Here is a 20,115-nt window from a genome sequence, read left to right as displayed (position 1 = left end):
ATGGGGTTTGAATGAGACTTACTATAAAACTAAGGTTTAAATATGAACTGAAGACTGCAAATTCTGAGATGAATGTAAAAGAATAAAAAGTAGTCGGCTCATCATAATCACTAAACCGATTCATCGTACGTTAAGTACGATTGTCCATAATGAGTAGATTTGGATTGATAACAGAGTGGGCGTAGCCAAAATCAGCGTGTCGGGTATATCAACAAGACCATGCCAGTGTGCTCCATGGAATCGAATTAGAAGTTCCAAAAGTGATATAGCAAAATTTACACGAAGCGGTTAAGGCTGTAAGAAATGTAACTCCGAATGTTTCTTCTGCGAAGGGCAGAGATTTGTGTTCTTTTTTATGAGTGATTATCTGTTTTTTTCTTCTTTGTGGTTTCTTCTGATGGGTAAATCATGTTTTATAATTCGAATCCACCACCAACAAGTAAGTACATTTCCTGTTTTCTTAATTAAAATCATTTTAGAAGTTGATATTTTTTATACTCATATTGAAAAAATTTAAATTACGAAAACTTTTTCTACTCCTCACTTCCTGGGTTCATCAAAAATTATCAACAGAACAGAATTTCGCAAAAATCATTTTTATCGTATATCTTCCTGTGTACCGACTTTGTTATATTGTTCAGATGTTTGATCAAACAAACGATCAGATGATCTGATTATCTGTATTACCTACAAGGCTGATAAAGTAATATTTGAGGGCACGTTTTTCATCCAAACAGTTTGCAGTTCAAAAATTTTAACGTTAGAAAGTTGAAAGTTCGAATCATTATTGAGCGTATAATCTACAGTGCGAATCTCTTATTTCGAGTGAATTCAGTAAATAAAAGACATTTTTTGTTGTTGCATGTATCTATATGCCCGGACAGATATTGGTATTTTAAATTACCCTGTTTTTGATGTGAGGAAATGTTATACAGTGTGTCCCAAATTTGAGATATGATGTCATGAATAATTTTTTTAAATGGCAATCCTATTCTTTTATGACTATTCTTGAAGGGTATATCAAGTTACACAAGCGCACCAAATATTATATTTTGAATAGGTATTTAACAAACATCAACTGTAATTCGGAAATGAAGGAATCTGACTTGGAAATTCTAAATATGGAATGTCAAGATCAAGAAATATTATTTGTTCATTATTCTTTGTCAAAAAAAAAGGTTATAAAATAAATAAAATAAGTAAGGAGAGTAACAAGCCTGATATCCATAATGATACCTTGATTCTCGAATTCGTTGATGTTTGTTAAATATACTGGGTGATTCCTTGACCCGTACAAATATTTTAACAGTAGATTCTTGAGGTAAAAAAAAGAAAGTTTTTTCTTATACCATTTTTTCCGATTCGGCCCTGATTAAAAGATTTGGCCATTTTAAGGGTTCATAATGAGTTGTGCCACCCCTGGAAAAATAAAATTACCTCAGAATAACTAGCTAAATCTGTGACACTACACATCTGTGGATCTTTGAAACAGAATTGTATTCAGCCAATGTTCTCAATTTTTCGAATTTCACAGATACTTTTCAAATTTGGAACATAAAATTACTCGAAAATGGAGCATTATACGAGAAAATATAAAGAATACTTTTATTTTACAAAACGTCCAAATATTCATTAGATAGTGTCCAACTTGGTTTCAAGACTTGGATTCTATGAATTTTTGGTATTTTTATGGTATGTAATGGTCATAATGAGAAAACTGGAAGACGTGGGTGATAACTTGTGTTCGAAAAAGATTCATCAAATAAATGAAGAACTATATTCCGAAATTCATTTCATTCGATAAAACCGTTTGTGAGATAGAACCAACAATAAAAATTTTTTATAGTTTTTCATTAGGTTACAAATGGTTTCTTTTGACCTCAAGAATCTACTGTTAAAATATTTGAACGAGTCAAAGTCTCACCCTGTATATCTTTCCAACTACGAGGAAAAAAATTTGATATTTGGAGCATATGTGTAACTTTATATACCTGCCCACCTTTTTAAGAATAGTCTTAAAAAAATTCTGATCTTTATTTCACAAAATCATCTCATATCTCAAATTTGGGACACGCTATATCATTTTCCAACATCGAAATGCCTATATTTGAAATACTCATCGACCTGTTTGAGCATATTTATAACAAAAAGACTGTATGTTTTCGATGCATCGTTGCCTCTACAAAAAAAACTTCATCAAACAATTTCACTGTATGGACAGCCTCTGGGTAACAGGTAACAGGTAACGAACCTCCAGAACAATGGGTCCCAAGTAGTCTATTGAATTTTGGCAGTTGTTAGAATGTCAAAAACAAAACAACAAACCCTCCAAAATTCCATGCACTTCATTTATTGACATCGGGCTCATTCCGGACTTCATGGCCTTGAAATTCATGCAAAACAAAAATAAAAATTCGCCTTTTCTGCCAATTGACTCCCAGATGCTATAACCAAGCTCCCAAAACGAAAATCTGATATCCAAAATGATCTTATTCCACCACAATAGGTAATAATCGAATTCACAATCGATTAAAAGATAAGCAAGTATTTACAAAACCTACTATGATAAAATGACAAAGTCTCGGAATTATCGTCGCGATTGAAGGTTCTTTTTCGTCTGTACACATTTCTTGTGGGTGATAAATATTATTGAAATACCGTCTGAAATGTCCCCGATATCAGCTTTGGTGCACATTGACCTTTATTTCCAGGCATGAATGGCGTCAAAAAGTTCGAATTCCATCGACAAACAAGAGGGGTGTTTTCGCAATCAATTAAATTCAGTTTTTAATTTAATTTTCTTCTTAAAAATGCATTCCTTTCAGAACGAAATGAATGGAAATATCTTTCAACTTATTCTCCATCGCTGGCTACTACTTTTTTCCACATTTTTTCGATTTCCACCTCAATAAATGCCTCGTTTTTCGTGACGATCCAATTTGGGAGCCAATTTTCGATGTCTGGTAAAGAAGTGAGCCTAACCTACCAAATCATTATTCACTTCATGAGCTTCTCAGTGTTCTTGCTTTTGAACGATTCAAATCGATTTCAATTCTACAGAAACTGCTTGTTGAACCAACCCACATGATTTTGCTAGCGTCCTTCGTGTTTGACTGGGATCCTACATCCTGCGTAGCCTTTTATATGATCTCTGAAGCCCACTAAAATCATTCTTTTTAACAAGGATAAATTTAGATGCATACCCGACGATATGAATATCAACAAGTGTTACGATCTGAATTGAATTAGCCAATTTGCCATCGTCAAGGCCCGAAATGGAGTACGCTCCACCGAAGAAAAGCAGATGCTGACCATGGTTTCGGCCTCATTTGACCTCATCAGAGCAACATAGCATTTTTCTACGGTGGAGAACGTTTGGAATTGATGGAACTTTATTCAATATTGGTATGTTCTACTGGGTACTATACATTTACCCAGAGCGCCACCCAATAAGAAACGGTGTCCGATTCAATCCCCTCCAGATAGAAACCAAGACGAAGACAATAGCATTATTTTCCCTAATTCAGTAGGCCGATTCGCTTTGCGAACAACAGACGTATGACGAATTGAGAAGTCTGGGAACGCGTTCAGATCACGGGAGAAATGGTCAGCATCTGCTTTTCTTCGGTGGAGCGTACTCCATTTCGGGCCTTGACGATGGCAAATTGGCTAGTTCAATTCAGATCGTAATACTTGTTGATATTCATATCGTCGGGTGGTATGCATCTGAATTTATCCTTATTATAGTATTCATTGCCTTAAGGCGTGATCATTCTTTATTATTGTACCGCTGGCATCATTTCTGCCGTGATCTGAACGTGTTCCCAGACTTCTCAATTCGTCATACGTCTGTTGTTCGCAAAGCGAATCGGCGTACTGAATTAGGCCAGTTAGGGAAAATATGGGACATATGTTATCGTCTTCGTCTTGGTTTCTATCTGGAGGAGATTGAATCGGACACCGTTTCATATTGGGTGGCGCTCTGGATAAATGTATAGTACCCAGAACATGCCAATATTGAATAAAGTTCTATCAATTCCAAACGTTCTCCACCGTAGAAAAATGCTATGTTCCTCTGATGAGGCCAAATGAGGCCGAAACCATGGTCAGCATCTGCTTTTCTCCATTTGGGGCCTTGACAATGGCAAATTGGCTAGTTCAATTCAGATCGTAACACTTGTTGATATTCATATCGTCGGGTGGTATGCATCTGAATTTATCCTTATTATTGTATTCATTGCCTTTAGGCGTGATCATTCTTTATTATTCTTTTAAACTTTTTTTCTACCACTCCAGACGTTTTCTTTTGGAATTAACCTTTGCTAGCAAATATGTATTCTTATTTGACTCACATCTGGTTTTTTATCGTACCACTTTTCATAAGCAGTAGTTCCGTGTTCGGATATTACAAAACGATTCCTGAGGTACACAGCAGTAGCTACAGCTTTAGCCCAAACACTTAACACGATAAAGAAGGTAGTTGTAGAATAAGAATACCGATACCAAGAATTATGGAAAATTTCATGACGACAGTTTCACTAGAAAATAGGTAAATTAGTCGCAACAACAATATTTGTGTGTCAAAAACTATTAGACAGATAAAACTCAAATTTTGCTGAATTATCAAACCGTTATTCAAGAGCCGAGTACTTCAAGGAGTTAAGCAGCGATGGAAGGGTTTATTACCTGGATGGGTAACCGCTCTGGTTTGAAATTTCAACAAGCGCCTAAAAGCTCCTGATTCAATTCAGTGCCTTCGGCATTTTTTCGAAAGTTTGCAGCTAGAGCATTTCATAAATTTTCGGCTCTTTTTTTCAATATTTGTTTTACTAATATCTTATTTATGCTTATTATACATACAGCGTCTTAATTAATTATTGTGACATCCCAGAGGGCTTTGAATCATTCTTGACCTCTCTATACTGAAAAACATCATGGAATTTCGTGACACTGACAGTCAAATTTTTATTGTACTCAATGTACTCTCAGTTTGTTGTAATTTCGTAAAAATTATTGACATCTGCAAAATGGAAATATTTCTAAGCCCACTGCGACATCACAATCAGATATGCAGTTATAATGATGGTTATTCCTCATCATTGCACCATGCTTCTTTTTTTCAGGAACTTGTAGGGTTTGTATGATGAAATATAATTACATCATCAACGATATTGCATCCGAAACAACACCTCTCATCTACGGACCAACTAAAAAAAAAAGATGTACGGACGGACATGCCGTATTCTTTTTAGGAACCCTAACCTTCCTGCTGTTTCTAGGAATGACAATCGGTTTCCGATTGCTCATAGTTGAATGTAAGTAAAATAAATTGTTCATATCAACATTTATTGGGCTGATTTAACTTAGAGCTGTATACACTCCTTCACTAAACAGAGATTAAATTCTTAAACCATCTTTATCCCATATAAATTATATGATTAAAAGTGGTTTAAGAATTTAATCTTTGTGTATACGGCCATTAAAGCATTGATTATTCAGTATTCGGAGGTCAAGAAGGGTCTACACCGTTTCAGTGGTCAGTTCAAAAAGAGAAGGAAATGAATATCTTACGTCATAAACCACTAATTTATATGGGGTTTTCATTATAATTCAATTCAATCAGTTGGCCAGCTCGCAAAGTCAGAAATTTTTTCATTCGTCAAACGAAAAAAAAAATTTTTTTTTTTTATTGAAGAACAAATATTCATTCATGTTATTAACTTTCCAAGGTGCAATTATCTCTTCTATGAATTTCCACATGAAAAAATTTCTCGAAAAGTCTCGCCATTGGCTACAATTCGTAACCTAGTGAAATTGAAAAAAGACGTTCGTCAACTGCTGCCAACTGCTTAAAGTCATAAACAGAGTCTTCGAGTGTTGGAACCATATTTTATTTCAATATAAAGATTGATGATCAAAATTTTCGAAAGAAAAAAGAGGAACAGAATACCAGTTTGTTTTGATCCTTGAAATTAGAGTTCTAGGACTGTCAGAAAGAAATAGAAATTTTTCTGAGTAAATCTGATACATTTCTGCTTCAATTTTATGGGCCAGCCGTTTTACACATTCGAAAAATATGAGGAACATACTCGGCGTCGTTGACAGAATAGTGGTGGTTCATTTTAATCTTTGGAGCTGGGGCTTTATAGAGCTTTCAGTGCGAAAAAAAAATGTTAGGATATTTTATTTATCCCTTTATATACTTTATCCATCAATTTTCCTGTCCGGCTATTCTGAACTGATATTTCTCCCGGAGTAAAAATCCTTCAAATATTCTGATTTTTTTCGAATTAATACCTGCTTTTCAAATCTGTTCATATTCATTCATCTAAATTTTCAATTTTCCGTACTAAAAAGTATCGTAATGAAAGTTTTCTCAAGCAGTTTGAAACTAGTCTGAAAATAATCAACCGTTCAACAAGTGAATAATTCGTAAATACGTCATATTATTCAGAATGGCATTGTCCTTGTGTATTCCGTCTAGGGATTTCTAAGCCACGTGCCTGATAGACGTAAAATTTTCCTTCTCTAAATTTCAATAATTCATTAAGTAAACTTAGTGAACCTAATTCATATTTACATACGAAATATGACCCAAATTCAGTAACAAAAACTGAAATATATGATAGGAAGAGATTTTCGAAGATAACATTTCTTCCAAGTGATGCAGAGAAAACAAATACACTTTTATCGAGAAAAAAATTTGGAGAATAAGATAACGAAGTTTCCTTGGTCTGGAAACGCAGAAAATCAGATATAAACATTGTCGTTGAATGAAATGAGACTTCCATGTCTAATCACTAATGCCACTGGCACCCCAACACAATAAGGATACATCAGCAGCTCCATTGCTACTGAAACCTGATAAAGGGTGACCTGATCCTTTTTAATAGTCAAAGATGCATTTATTTTAGAAAAACTGATTGAACAGATCATTTAAAGTACGAAATTCAAAGCAATGTGATCTGAATATTATGGGCAAGAGTCAACCTTTCAAAAGAAACCCTTTCTTTCTATCCCTCTTTTTTTCCTATTCAATCCTGATATAAAGATATAGGCATTAAATTTTTAAGTGGGCTATCCAACCGCCAGAGAAACAAAATTCCCTTCAGAATAACTAGCTTAATCTGTGACACTACATATCTATAGATCTTTTAAAAAGAGTTGTATTCAGCCCCATTCAGTACCCATTTTTTCAAATTCCACAAATAATTTTTAATTTTTGAACATCAAATTATTCTAAGACTACGCATTATACGAGAAAATATGAAAAATACTTTCATTTTACAAAACGTCCAAATATTCAAGATAGCGTTCAACTTAATTTCAAGAGTTGGGTTCTTTGATTTTTTATTATTTTTATGGACGTACTTGGGTGATATCTTTGTTCAAAAAACATTCATCAAATAAATGAAAAACTTTATTCCGAAATTCATTTCATTCGATGAAACCGTTTGTAGGAAATAACATTTATTTATGGTTTTTCAACAGCTTGTATCTTTTGAACCAAGCCGATTTGGAAAGAATGTTAAAAGAAAAAAGTGTTTCTTTCGATCTCAATAATTTACTGTTGAAATATTCGTACAAGTCAAAGACTCACTGATATTATAGTGATCTCTGGAAACGCCAAAATCAGCTACTTCTATGAGACATTTATTAACAGTCAAAGGAATTTTTTAAACGGATTGAACTAACTTGCATGATCTTACACTGTACCTAAAAGTAATACCCAATGACACGTTTTCATTCCCTGTCTCCCCTTTTCAGACAGAGAAGCAGAACCATCATACGTGATTTCGCTAGCTTCAAGACACAATTGGAGAGCAGTTCGTGTAGATAAGAACGAAGATCTGGCACCACCGTGCAACAAACTCATACTGGTCTTCACCAACAGTCCAACTTGTTACGACCAGCAGAATTGCACCAAGGAGATACGAAGTTTACAAGAACGTAGTTTGCGTGAGAATGATAGAGATCTACCTTACAATTTCATCATAGCTAATGATGATCGAATCTACGAAGGTAGAGGTTGGCATTATGCTCCAGACATATCGCCTTATAGTGACAATTCCACATTGGCATTTGCATTTTTGGGTATGTATTTGTAATACATTATTTCACATTGAAAAATAACATAAGTCACTATCGAATATATCCTATATACTCAGGAATAATGAAACTCCCTTCTGATGAAAGAATTTTCTAAATCGGTTCAGTAGTTCAAGAGCTTACTTCCTACAAACCCACAAACTTACAAACTTCACCTCTTTATATTATCAGTATAGATTTAAATTCTACTTTTTTGCAGGCTACCCTGGAGTAACCAATCTAACCTCAACTCAGAAAGATCAGCTGATCATCTTAGTAAACCTCGCCATCTCCCATCACAAACTCCACCACTGCTTCCGTGTGATGACTAGACCAGAGGAGAAACCACAACTTCAAGAAGTCACCGATCGGATTCAGGAGACAATCTTAGATACTGCCTGTGGCTGACTGAATTTCTCTTTCAATTTATTGAGGGGAAATTTTATTTTGATTCTTGTGATGACTTTTACAAATTGTATTTTTTTACATTGATTTTGACTAAATATATATTTTTGTAATGTACGATGTTTTTATTTGCTGATTCTCATTTCCCAATGAGTGTACCAATATCATCCAAACTGAGCAAAATAACTCATGACGAGAAAAATGAATGAGATTTCAGATAACATACTATCTTTCTATCCTCACGTGAAGTAATATTATCGAATGAAAGAGGGTTAATGAAAGAATGAAACTAAAAATTATAAAATTTTATTTATGGAACTTCCATATTTAGAAAGCACCTAACTAAGGATAGAAAATACTATAAAAGTAAGAATGAAAAAGAGAACAACAAAGTCTTCTTAATTATCGTATGGTGTGATGACTTAGTGGCATCTAATTCTGAATATTTCTTCCGAAACAATCATTCTTAATATTAAAATATAAAAATCAAAACTAGAAAGTAAAATGATTAACAAAAAACATAATAACTGCACTAAAACGATGGAATAACAATAACAGGAATTTAATAAATCGTAAGCAAAAATCTAAGCTACGTGCTTCAATTATTTTAGGTCGAAATAATCCAACTCATTTTGTCAATCATAAAAGTAATAGGAACATTTTTCGAAATACATTTCTCCAAAATCTCATAAATACCTATAAGACGTTTCATCATTTCGTACATTTCTATTGGTAATAATTTTAAATGCTACAGAGTGTGAATGTGGTGTTGCGAAAAAATTCAAGGGGTTAAAAATAGTGTGGGTCTATAATGTTCACCAGTATGCTCTATAATCTGTGAGAATAATTAGGTACTAAAGCCATCCATCATGAAATACTCAGGATACTCTTCTCAGTTTCCCCGAATTTTGAATACGAAAACTATCTATTAACATTATCGATTTAACATATATTCTATTATATTACTAGATTTCTCACTACCATGAAAATTCTTCAACGTCAGTGAAAATATCTCTGACTTCTATAGGGGAAATTGAGACAGGAGATATTGCAGTTAAAAAGAGTCAGAAGAAGATTCCCTTGAGATTTCCAGAAAGCGGAAATGAAAATCCCACTATATTTAAATCAATTCACACAGGTTGTGTTAATCAATCCACTTCCAATTTCCTAAAACTTCCACACAACCCTTGTGAGTCAGCATTCCTCAAATGTTCAGCGATGTTCTTCCTACTCAAAATTCCTTGATCGCTCAGTAAATGAATTTTTTCTAGCGAGAGCAGGCGATCTCGCTTCAGCTCCAGCTCTTCTTTCCACAGTTCTATCATTTCAGACATTGGCATAATGCCCCCCATCTCTTGAGGTAGACATCTCTTGTCGACGTTTTCCAGAAGTGAAGGTTTAGAAGTATGTATCTGGAATAAAATCGAATTTTGATGCTGTTTAATTAGATGTGATAAGTTTCGACTCACTTTGAACCTTTGCATCAGTTTTTTGCTCATCATGGATACAGCGTAATCGTAAATGTATCTGAGAGCTGCTGGCACATTTAGCAGATTGATCTGCTTGTGGCCCATGGGGTAGGATTGCTACAATAGATCAAAATTGAATACAATTATTTGAATTCACTACCGAAGAATATATCTGGAGTCCTCCCATTATTAACCTAACTATAGGTATTATAGTTTCAGAAAAAATTTCGCGAATCTCATTAAAAACAGTTCGAATACCATTGTTAAGGAATGAATGTATATATAGGGTGAGCTTTTGACTTGTGCATATATTTAAATTTAACAGTTAACAAATACTTTTTTCATTAAACTTTATTTTCGATTCATCCTAGATAAAAAGATATAGCCATTTTTCGCTACAGAAATTATTAAAGTCGATTTTGTTTCGAAAAAAGTTACTTTATTTCGCCTACTCTCATTTCCCTTCATGTGCGACTCAGCAATGATCAAACTTGAAAACGGGAAACACATAAAAGTAGGTAGTCCCAAAAAGAACTTCAATATGGTTTCTTACCTCCCCCCATGTTATCAGCCTTGAGAAGTCTGTAATAGTGAAAAGAGTACTGAAGGCAGCACCCATCCCTGCCAAATCGGCAACATGATTCACGCCAAGAAGTTGAGTCTCTTCATCTTCCATCACAGCCTCGTAGGTTATGGTGAAAAGTTTGCCGAAATCAGCGTTGGTGAATTTTCGGAGATCGAATTTTCCTTGAATTCGTAAAGCTACATTCACAATCAATTCACGGGCCGAAGTGCACTTCGGCACGGAAGCTTAGCAGATGGCGTTCTCCGTTACCATTCACAATGAAATTCAAGACAAAATTTCTTGCAAGTTGCAAACTATCACTTCGGCAAGGAATTTCGTGCCGGCTATAGATGATGCTGATGCTTATGCTTTGATCAGTTACATTTTTGATTCATTTGAGTATTTGGTACCAAGATTATTGCGAATGGTAAATTACCTGCCGAAGTGCACTTCGGCCCGCGAATTGATTGTGAATGCAGCTTAACAGGAAATGTTAGTTTGACCAATAGGCAAGGAGCCCGAAATTGTAAAGGTTGAAGCATGCACAAGAATAGTTGGAAAAAGTTGGGGCTTTTCTTATAAAAGAAGGAAAAGATGGATGATTTGTTATTACATCTAATGATATTACTGGAGGACCTTAATCTAAAGTTTTAAAATTTTCAAATTCTATTTCATACAGTTGTCCCAAAATTAATGAAACAAAAATTGGTCCCAAATTTCAACTCTTTCGGAGTTACAGGCTGTGACTCCGAAAAAGATTGATTCCTTCAAAAAATCGAGTAGGGATCTGGCAAAGATGATCAGAATATTTCAGTGAGATGGAAAGTGAGTACATATATTCTGAACAAGGGTATTTCGATTTTAATCTTGTGAAAAATCCAGAATCATATGGGTAAAATACAAATTTACGTCGCATTTGCTTCAGGTTTCGACGTAAAAATTTTTTGCGGAATTTCAAATAAGATTTCGAAAAATTCTTAACTTACCGATATTATATATGATTACTCTTCTTCCTTCAGCATCGCGAAAAGGACTTGCAAAGATGAATCTGTTGAAATTCCATCGAAGTTTAGTTAAATCATAACACTATTAGCGAGTGTTTAAGTATTCTCACCCAGAATTGATGAGTTCTTCAGCTTCAGGCTTCTGGTAATCCATATCAGGAGCATAATGTCCAAATTTTCTTCGTAAATTCATATATTTCAAGATCATCTGCTGCGTTAAGAAAAGACTGTATTTTTTCGACCTCAAAAACCTGAGTAGGAAGTTGTCATCTGTGAAGTAAAACAAACAGACAGAATGATAAATTAACAACAATAATAAAAATATAACTTTTTATAAGTGAAATAAAATAATAGTTACTAGCACAACAGAGAAAGTGCATATTTGGTAAATAATTTTTTCGGACATCAATGGCCATTACAATGTTACTTTGAGAAACACCAGGTGTTTCTTAAAGTCGATAGCTGACAACTTGAATTTTACTCAGGAATCTATTGAAAGCTCATGATGAGAAAATTGCCGAATATTGATAAAAAATAAAAACTTAAAACGGTTGGAAAAGTATTGACTTCCAAACAGATACTCAAGAAAACACATCTCTATCATGTAAAACAGATTATATGTATCTACCTGTAGGAATATATTCGATATCTCTATTTTGGCTAATCCATTCTCTCAACTGAAAGAGACATTGTTCTTTGAGCTTTTCATCCTCCCCTATTTGCGTCTGTACGAATTTCAACTTATCAGCAAGGTTATTTTCTTCAGCAGAATTTTCCGGACTTTGGACGCCAATGGTCATCTTCGGACTTTTCCAAGAACCTAAACTATATTAAACCGTATTGGCAATGCCTGAAAAAAGTTACGAATACAATAAATTCTGATAGAACCTTTATGTTTGAAATTTTGAAATCAAATTTCTGCCTTCCTCCATGAGAACTCTAGATATTTCATCGACAAAGCCAACCCTTGTTTCATTTAATCAAATCGAGTATAAACATAGTTTAGTTGATAGGAGTATGAATCCTTCCCGCAACAGGGAGATTTTATAATATTCAGAAAGTTTTTGCAACAAATCGGTGTAATTTTTCAAACTGTATTATGTTGCAGAACAAAGGTTAAAATCGAAAATGTTTTCGACCCCTCAGTTTTTTCAGTGAACCTTCATATGAATGCAAACGTTGCATCATTATAATAACTATTCTTCCAACAGTAGGTATCTACTAATCAAAAGTAATTGTAGAAAGTGAAAGGGTTTGTGACCCATCAATCATCACTTTGACGAGACGTTCGCTGTTATGTTATTTCCTACAAGAAAATCTGCATTGTTTGAACAATTTCATGAGATTTTCTGTTATGTAATACTTGTTGTTGTCAACAATAAATATATCCGAAACGAAAATTGTTCATTTTAACGATGGTAGAACAAATGACATCCAATCGAATCGAATGAAAAGAAGGGATATACAGGGTGGGCAAAATTTGTTGTCGACTGAGGGGATCTCGACAAATATAACAGCTAGAAGAAAACGGATGACACATTTCCGAGCTCATTTTCGGTAAAAACCGCAGCCTCCTACGATACTTCGCTTTTGATATTGACAATTTCGTAAAGTTCCCATAATTTTTCATCTTTGAAGTTACAAATCTGAAACTTGAACCTTCTACAGAGGGACTTTTTTACGTAGAATCCACTGATGAGCTAAAAATATTTTTTCATTTGGAATCATTAGGTGAACTTTCATTTTTTTAAAAGCAAACTTTTATTGAATTTGTTATTTTTGAAATGGATAAAAATCTTTTGTCAGTAGATCGTACGTATGAAAGTGTCTAAGAAGGTTAAAGTTTCAGATCTGTACCTTCAGAGACAAAAAAGTTATGAGAACTTTTCGGAATCGTCAAAATCTCAATTTTTGTTTATAACTCCAAATCTAAAAATGATAGACCGATTCTGTTTTCAGATTTGAATTAGTCATAAAAAAAGAGCCCGAGAATGTGCCATCCGTTTTCTTCCAGCTGCTATAGTTGTGAAGATCCCCTCAGTAGACAACGAATTTTGCCCACCCTGTACAGGGTGTTCCCAAATGAGTACTTTTTTAGGGGGTAATCCCCCAATTGTAGGGGATCTTTCATGTAAACTAAAGTTCTTAGTCCTTTCCTTGTGAATTTATATACGCTTTCAAAGATGATTAGTAGAAAGTTTGTTTTTTTTTTTTCATTGAAAGTGGAAGTGCTGGACAGTTGAAGGAATGGCATTTTGGGGGCATATTCTATCAATAAAAAAGCTACCTATGATTATTTCTTATGGAGGGAAGATCCAATTTTCAGTAGGACTTTCACTTTCAAGCAAAATTTCTCAATTTAAAATTTGTGCTGAAAATAACTTCATATTACAAATCTCTTTTTGAATACAAAAATAATCTTAAATTATTTGTGATCATGAATGATTCTCCTAATTTTCTGCTTATATTTTGAAGAAGCGATTTGAATTTGACGTCCTAAAGTCAAAAGATATTCTGTAGAATTTTATATGAGGATAAAGTTAACTGAAACTCTTCTACTGAAAATAATTAAGGCAATTCACATGGAAAATTTCACAGTCTAGCTTCAATAGCTAGAGAAAGAGGAAAATGCATGGTACTTTACGGTCGTCATTTTTCGATAAACTAATAATGCCATCAGCTGCATTCCTCTATCTTCTTTTGTTTCCGAAGAATAGACTAAAATTAAAATTTCAACTCTGGTCATTATCTTCGTTTCTGTTTGTGGTAGGATGTTGAAATGAAAACATTATACAGACATTTTTTTTAAAGCAATCCAGTGACGTACAATGATTTTTTCCAACAGGTATATTTGCTGAGCTATAACATAAAGATATGTTTTTTCTTATGAAAACAGTAGTTTGAAATGACTTAGAAAGACTGAGGGCGATGTATGATATATTTCTGAAACGGTAAAAAAATGGAGATTCACACTACTGTTTTCATAAGAAAAAACACAACTTTATGTTATAACTCAAAAATAAACCTGTAGGAAAAAATCATGGTACGCTACTGGATTGCTATAAAAAAAGTGTCTGTATAATGTTTTCCCTTCAACATCCTAGAACAACCAGAAACGGAGATAATGACCAAAGATGAAATCGCCCAAATTTAAATTTTGGCCTATAACTCAAAAACAAAAGAGGATAGAGAAATGCAGTTAATGGCATTATCGGTTTCTCGAAAAAAGACGACACGAATGGCACATTTATTCTTCTCTATCTCGTTGGGTTAAAAAGTTGTAGTTCAGGTATCACCAATTTTGCCCACCCACATGTCTCATGAACTTATCTACCAAAACTGAAACTAAAAATAAAAATAAATGTTAATAGAAAATATTCACTAGTTTGACGAAAGAATTATCTTTTCCTTGTAATTTCATGATCTTACGCATTCAAATTCATCAAATAACTCCCGCCTTCAGTTCTGATAATATATAATGTAAATTATACGCAATTATCTTGCATTTCCTCGTCCCAAAAGCGTGCATCATTGTAATGAGCTCATTGCGCAACAAACTGTCGAAGAAAGTGTTATTGTTTTGTGATGTCAAGTTCAAGAGACATGTATTGTTATTATGAGTACCATGAGGCGAACAATTGTCAAACAAATGCTGTGTGCATTTGATCTTTCATTGTAATCGAAAAATTTCCCCTTAGTAGGATTTTTCATTTTAGGATGTAAATTTCATGAGAGATTCTGAGAAATTTTCTCAGTCTGCTTCAAAGCGCCTATACAGATGCATAAATTCAATAAGGCAAAAGCTCATATTTATAAATTTTTCCAAGTGTATTGACAAAGCTCATAGGAGAAAGCCTTTCAGTAATAAGATTTTTTTCTACGTTTTCTTCAAATACTTGTGAACCTAAGTGTGTAATTTGAAGCATTTTTTGAACGGATTTCAGAATAATCAACATGTACCCAACTCGAAACAAAAGAGAGCCTGCATATAGCGGCTAATAGTTATTATTGACGTTAATGATATGAAATAGATTCAGATTTCTCAGAGTTAATAAGATCATTGATCTTAACGAGCGATTATTATTCAGTGATGATCTGTGATTATGATATACCTGTGCATATTTTCGTGAGATTCTTCATAAGTAGACTTTGACGATAGAAAAATCATTCTCTGAAAATTCTCACAAAAATATTTCCCCAAATTGAAAATTGAAATATAACCTTTCGAAATCAAAATTAGACTTAGTTTTTGTGATGAGTACTTATCAGATATTTTCAAATAGATTCGATTGGTGTGGACATTCAATTCGACACGTACACACTCAAAATACCCAATACAAGAGGAATTGAAAGTATACAGTATGGAATACAGATTGGTGACTTATTATTTATGTTGAAGAAATGTTTTAAGCATCGAAAATGTTGTATCATTTTTCATCATTTCTAGTAATGAGCCTTGGGAAAAGCACGTAAAACGGAATTGAAGAGTTGTTAGGTTGGCCATATAAATTCCAACTCTTTCTGTCCACAGTGTCCACTATATACGGAACTGGCATATATAGGTTGTATCTGATTGACACCGAAAAAATGAAATGGTCGATTCTTTGAGAAAAATCAAAGTGGGTAATTTTGGTATAAAATTTTTTGAAAAGCCCCCCTGTAAAAGTTAACCTCTCTGGGTAAAAAACAATTTTTCTTTTGTATTCTCCCTGTATATGACAATGCACAATCCTGGTATCGGTAATATTATTTTTATGATAGCCATTGCAAAGCACAGTCTACTAGATATTAAGGCAAAATACTTTCGGTATAGCTAATCTTTTAGAAAATGCGTTTCATTACATTATAAGTTGTCAAAAAGACTTGAAGAAATAAAAAAGTTAGTATATGAATTGGGCTTTTCATCCATGTTTTTTTCAAAGGAAAATTTTCTGTAAAAAAAAATTTGTGCGATAAAATATCTTAGAGGTTTACTATTTCAACCCTTTCTGTTTAATCTCATTGACAAATGATATATTCCAAGTTTCGTATCTTAGTCTTAATATACAGGGAAAGTAAAAATGAAAAACAATTTTTTTTTCAATCTTCGGAAGGGGGGGAGGTTTCTAAAAAATTTTATACCAAAACACGCATCTTAATTTTCACCACAGTATCACCCCTTACATTTTTTCGGTGTTATTCAGATAAACCCTGTCTGTAGGATAAGAGTAAAATCCTAAAACGGATCTGTTTATTCCTAGAATGTACAACTTGGAGATGATTTTCCATAAAATTTCTCTAGTTGTGATTGTGTTTTCAGAGATGTAATGAGCATGTTCAGACACTGTCAGACAGATCTTGAATATTCTAGAGTGTCAAAAGTTTTTTGTGTTTTTATAAGGCAAAGATGCCAAAGATTAACAAATAAAAATTATTTTGTCTGAATATATGAAAAAATAACCATTTAATGGAATTGAAACTAAAAAGTCTTGTGGACACCGCATCACTGGAAAATAAAAACTCAGTACCTATTGCATACGCAATTCAGATGGTGCACAAATATTTACCCTATATTTTCGAACATATTGAGATTTTTTCTAGAGGACACGCAGATCTTGGAGAGTTCAATACATTTGGATGGAAAACCACTCTGGCTATGAATTTGGACAAGCCCGCAAAATCTACTAACTTCACTCCTCTTTTTTGATTCTGGCCTATTCTTCATCGATATTTTCAAAGTTAATTCAACTAAAAAGTGAATAGAAAATATTTTTTCAAATGAAAATAACATAATTTATGTTACAAAAAGTGAAAAGTGTAAGAAATCGTCCCGAAAATAGCAACTTTCGGTACTATTCGTGTTAAGTGTTACCTTCGATTCAATGAATGATACCGAAGTTTAACTTTCTGGACAGCTGCAGAAAAATACTTTTATAGGGACATTTTTGTAATAAACACTAATCTTCATATGAGGTACAAGTTTGAACTGACCATCAACATTGAAAGTTGAGTAATGCATATGTAAGTATACTGATTCGTAATATTTTAACAGTTTTTCGCTCACAGCTTCTTTTCATTCTTGTAGACACGGTTGAATAATGCAAGAACTAATCCCAGGAAGCAAATATTTTTATGAAAAATTCATGGAAAAGTTTTTTCACAATGAATATTTCTCGACATGAAAAATTATTGAGAATAATTCAAAATTTGGATGAAGAAAGGAGCTGTAACTCCAGTTGAATAAACTCGTTGAAACAATTATTGGGCAGCCAAACGTAAGGTTTAGTTACGATTCACAAGTTGTCTTAATTTTTATAGACTATAGATTATTATATAATATATTTGACATTGTATCTTACTCCAAGATAGAAGATTCTGTTTCGAAAACTTCTCACATGAACCTCTTTATAGATTTAAATTGGTTAATGAAACATTTACTCACCGAAAGATTCTCAAATCGAAATAGAAGAAGACACTTCACAGAACAGAACAGCACCCAGCAAGGATCAGTATCAGACCATGAAAGTCAATTCCGAGGAAACTCGCAGACCTTTATCATTTTAATAAGGCTCTTTTCGAATCAGTAGCCGTCAACTTACTTCATTGGTGAAATCGGCTTTGGGTAGGAGGAAAGGGACATGCCGTCTGATTGTTGTAGAGAATACAAGGTCCTCTCATGCGATGCGACAAATTAAACAATAATATTTTAGAATTATGTTTACCATTTGGCAATACGGCATTTATTTTAATGGGTATTATATTTTATTTGGTTTGTTTCCTGGTGATTAATTTGTTACAGAATCGGAAGATGCCCTACTTTCCACGATTTTCTCCTTATTAGTGGAATTTTCGCGTTATTCGCTAATCGCTAGTCAATTCGATTTGATTTGGGCCAATTAGTATCAATGGCTGATTTTCGGGCGCAAATTGTTAACAACGCAAAATAAACCCAAAAATAATAGTAAATTTCTGATGACTATATATTTAAGCAAATCTTGTGAGTGCATACCTGTTTTCTATATTTACTTTTCGATGAAAAAAACTCTCATTATGAAGTTTTTGAACAGAAATTTCCAATGATGTTGTAGATGCCTGTGAATCATCAATTTTTCGTGAATATCCCCACCGAAAGAAGGCTTATAAGATCTGATGATCGAGGCATCCATTGAACACAATGTTCCTGGTTTTTTACGAAGAATGATATTATGCAATGAAAAATATAATAAAATTCCTCATTTTAACTACTTGACCTTGAAATAACCTTTGGAACTCCCAATCTTAGATACTGCCTGTGCCTGACTGAATTTCTCTTTCAATTTATTGAGGGGAAATTTTATTTTGATTCTCGTGATGACTTTTACAAATTGTATTTTTTTTACATTGATTTTGACGAAATATATATTTTTGTAATGTACGATGTGTTTATTTTCTGAGACTCATTTCCTAATGAGTACATATATCATCCAAACCAGGTGCGTACCCAAGGGGGGGGGGGCTATTGGTGCTCTAGCCCCAAGGCTTTTGCAAAAGGTCCCTCATGATCATTTAGCACATAGAACTTTCAAGTATTGTTCAAGTAAAATAAGAAAAGGCCAATAACATTATTATATGAAGCTACAAATACAGCCATCTATTGAATGTCAAGGTAATTCGCAAGAATTTTGTTCGTTGCTGTCATCTGGTTCTTCTTTCGGGGTGGGTGGTGGAAAATTCTCTAGAGCCATCGGGGTGAATGAATTGACATCCAAATATTCCTCACTTATCAAAAAAGTTTTTATGCTGCAGTGCATTATTCCAACAACGTTAAATAATCTTTCCGACAGTGAAATACAGCAAGAAATATCTGGTATTTAAGAAACATACAGTGACAAGGGTCTTCTTTCCAGTGAATTAAAAAGATGGAAAAAAAGTGGATCACTTCAACAACGAATGATCCCGAATCATGTCGTTCATCAGCACTTTCAGCTCTTGAGAAATGATTTTTACCCAAATTTGTGCAAATTATTTCAAATATTTTGTGTACCTACTTCTCGTAACAACAGCTGAAGAAACAGAGCGCAGTTTTTCTTCCTTAAGGAGACTTAAGACCTTCAGAAGCACTATGGCAGAAAACTGCTCGAATGGATTAGCTCTAATGCACATAAATTACTAGAGAGTCAGTCATTGATACAAAAATGGTTGTGACCAGATTTGCTAATGCTGGCCCAAGGCGCTTGGAGCTTTTATTTAATAACTAAAAACTAGTACCTAAACTTTTTAATATTGGTTTTTTCTTTTTTATAGATTTATATTTACAAGAAATCAATGTTTTATTTTATTTAATAACTAAAAACTGTCAATTCTGACATAATTTAATATTTTTTCTATTTGTTCTTCATAATTTTTTATAGTTATAAGAAATAAATGTTTTTGTTACATTTTTCTCTTTAAGTGGATGTTAGCTGAGCCCCCCCTAACACACCTTTCTGGGTACGCGCCTGATCCAAACTGAGCAGAATTATTCATGACATCAGTGACGAGAAAAACGAATGAGATTTCAGATTACTATCTTTCTATCCTCACTGTGAATAACCTTAATATATTATCAAATGAAAGGGGAAATGAA

General features: G+C 33.6%; 2 protein-coding genes across 2 annotated transcripts; one reads left to right on the top strand and one right to left on the bottom strand.

The window, feature by feature from the left end:
• The first annotated feature begins 202 nt into the window (after window positions 1–202).
• On the top strand, window positions 203–8,610 carry LOC123322692 (peptidoglycan-recognition protein 1-like). The gene is made up of 4 exons (XM_044910677.1): window positions 203–439; window positions 5,124–5,315; window positions 7,768–8,094; window positions 8,309–8,610. The coding sequence occupies exons 1-4, from the start codon at window positions 409–411 to the stop codon at window positions 8,494–8,496; spliced, it is 738 nt and encodes a 245-aa protein (XP_044766612.1). The 5' UTR covers window positions 203–408; the 3' UTR covers window positions 8,497–8,610.
• An 848-nt stretch (window positions 8,611–9,458) lies between these two features.
• LOC123322680 (retinaldehyde-binding protein 1-like) lies at window positions 9,459–18,142 on the bottom strand. Its single transcript, XM_044910660.1, has 7 exons — window positions 17,953–18,142; window positions 12,160–12,381; window positions 11,642–11,801; window positions 11,514–11,575; window positions 10,516–10,709; window positions 9,963–10,079; window positions 9,459–9,905 (listed from the first exon to the last, which is right to left on the bottom strand). The coding sequence occupies exons 2-7, from the start codon at window positions 12,329–12,331 to the stop codon at window positions 9,642–9,644; spliced, it is 969 nt and encodes a 322-aa protein (XP_044766595.1). The 5' UTR covers window positions 12,332–12,381; window positions 17,953–18,142; the 3' UTR covers window positions 9,459–9,641.
• Window positions 18,143–20,115: the final 1,973 nt, after the last annotated feature.

This window comes from Coccinella septempunctata, chromosome 1 (assembly GCF_907165205.1).
Source record: "Coccinella septempunctata chromosome 1, icCocSept1.1, whole genome shotgun sequence".
NCBI lineage: Eukaryota > Metazoa > Arthropoda > Insecta > Coleoptera > Coccinellidae > Coccinella > Coccinella septempunctata.
The sequence above is the reverse complement of the archived record's forward strand: the minus strand, read 5'-3'. Positions and strand labels throughout refer to the sequence as shown.